This window comes from Trichinella spiralis (genome assembly GCF_000181795.1).
Source record: "Trichinella spiralis strain ISS 195 chromosome Unknown Scfld5728, whole genome shotgun sequence".
In the NCBI taxonomy this organism is placed as follows: Eukaryota; Metazoa; Nematoda; class Enoplea; order Trichinellida; family Trichinellidae; genus Trichinella; species Trichinella spiralis.
In genome coordinates, this window is record NW_003532667.1 from 1 (window position 1) to 1,220 (window position 1,220).

Genomic DNA, 1,220 nt, shown 5'->3' on the forward strand with positions numbered 1-1,220 from the left:
TAAGTAGTATTCGAGCATGGGTTATAATAAGAACTCAAGCTGTATGTACTCCGGGAAAAGAATATATCAAATGGACCGGTTATAATGGAAGTAATCAATTTCCGAATGCTCGTGGTGATATATGAATGAAATATGAAGAAGAGTATTACAAGTACTTGTTCACGGCCTATTTCCTGATAGTGTTGCGAAGTCAGTCCCCTTCCATTGAATCGCCATGGGCACCATTGGACCACCGTATGAAATCGGTCATGGAGATTCATTAATATTCTTGACCAGATTTCGAATAAAATTCGTTTTGGTCAGGGAACAATGCGGGTTCAGAGCAACAACAGCCGCAGCCTCAGCAGCAGCTACAACAACAGCAGCAGCAGCAACAGCAGAATGGCAGGAATTGAATGTCTTGGGATTCGATCATCAACAGTTTCATATCGCACGTCACCCCTCAAGTGTCCGACCAAACGCTCAGCACAATATTTCCATTGCTCGGCGACGAGGATTCATCTCCGCAGCGTAGTAAGTTGTTGTCTATACCGATACAAAAGCCAGTGTTGTTTGGCATTTTGGTCGTTTTATATTATTCTTCATCTGTTTTTTTTGCAGTTGCGAACAGTTTGTACCGCCTGTTGGCGAACAGTCTTGTCGCCGGCGACGTGGTCGACATTTTGCAAGGCAATTACGAAACGTTGGATCGTTTCCGCAGCATCATGCGCCGCTATTTTATCGAAAATTTGTTGAACGGAAACGAGCGACCATCTCAGGAGGATATGCGCCAAGCTGCGCATCGTGCCGCTGAAAGTGAAATACCCTATTGTCGGCGTTTGGCTGTAAGTTGCAATTCCAGATATATATATATATATATATATATATATATATATATATATATATTGCTTTGATTTATTGTTGATTATAATTTTAGGAATTGTTGCCTGAACAAAACGAAATTGACCTTTTGAGCAGTTTGATCAGCTGTGAAGAGGATACTGTTTATCGTTTGTTGCTTTTGTGTTTTGGAAGTAAGTGATTGCTTTTCTATTTTGTTAATTATTATGATTAAAAACAATTTTTGTCAGCAATATAATATTATTATTTATGCTTCTAAGGGTTGCCTTTCAGTATTAATATATCCTTTTGTAGAAGATTCGAATGAAGCATTCGGACAGAGATTGTACAAAAATTTACTTTTGGGCGTAAAGCAAACGTTGGCCGTGGTTGTTTACACC

General features: G+C 39.5%; 1 protein-coding gene across 1 annotated transcript; it reads left to right on the plus strand.

The window, feature by feature from the left end:
• Positions 1 to 214: 214 nt before the first annotated feature.
• Tsp_15918 (conserved hypothetical protein) lies at positions 215 to 1,208 on the plus strand (the record flags this gene model as incomplete). Its single annotated transcript, XM_003366614.1, is given in 5 exon segments — positions 215 to 513; positions 601 to 690; positions 701 to 824; positions 917 to 1,013; positions 1,135 to 1,208. Coding segments are annotated over 5 exon segments (684 nt in total), but the record flags the coding sequence as incomplete, so codon positions are not given.
• Positions 1,209 to 1,220: the final 12 nt, after the last annotated feature.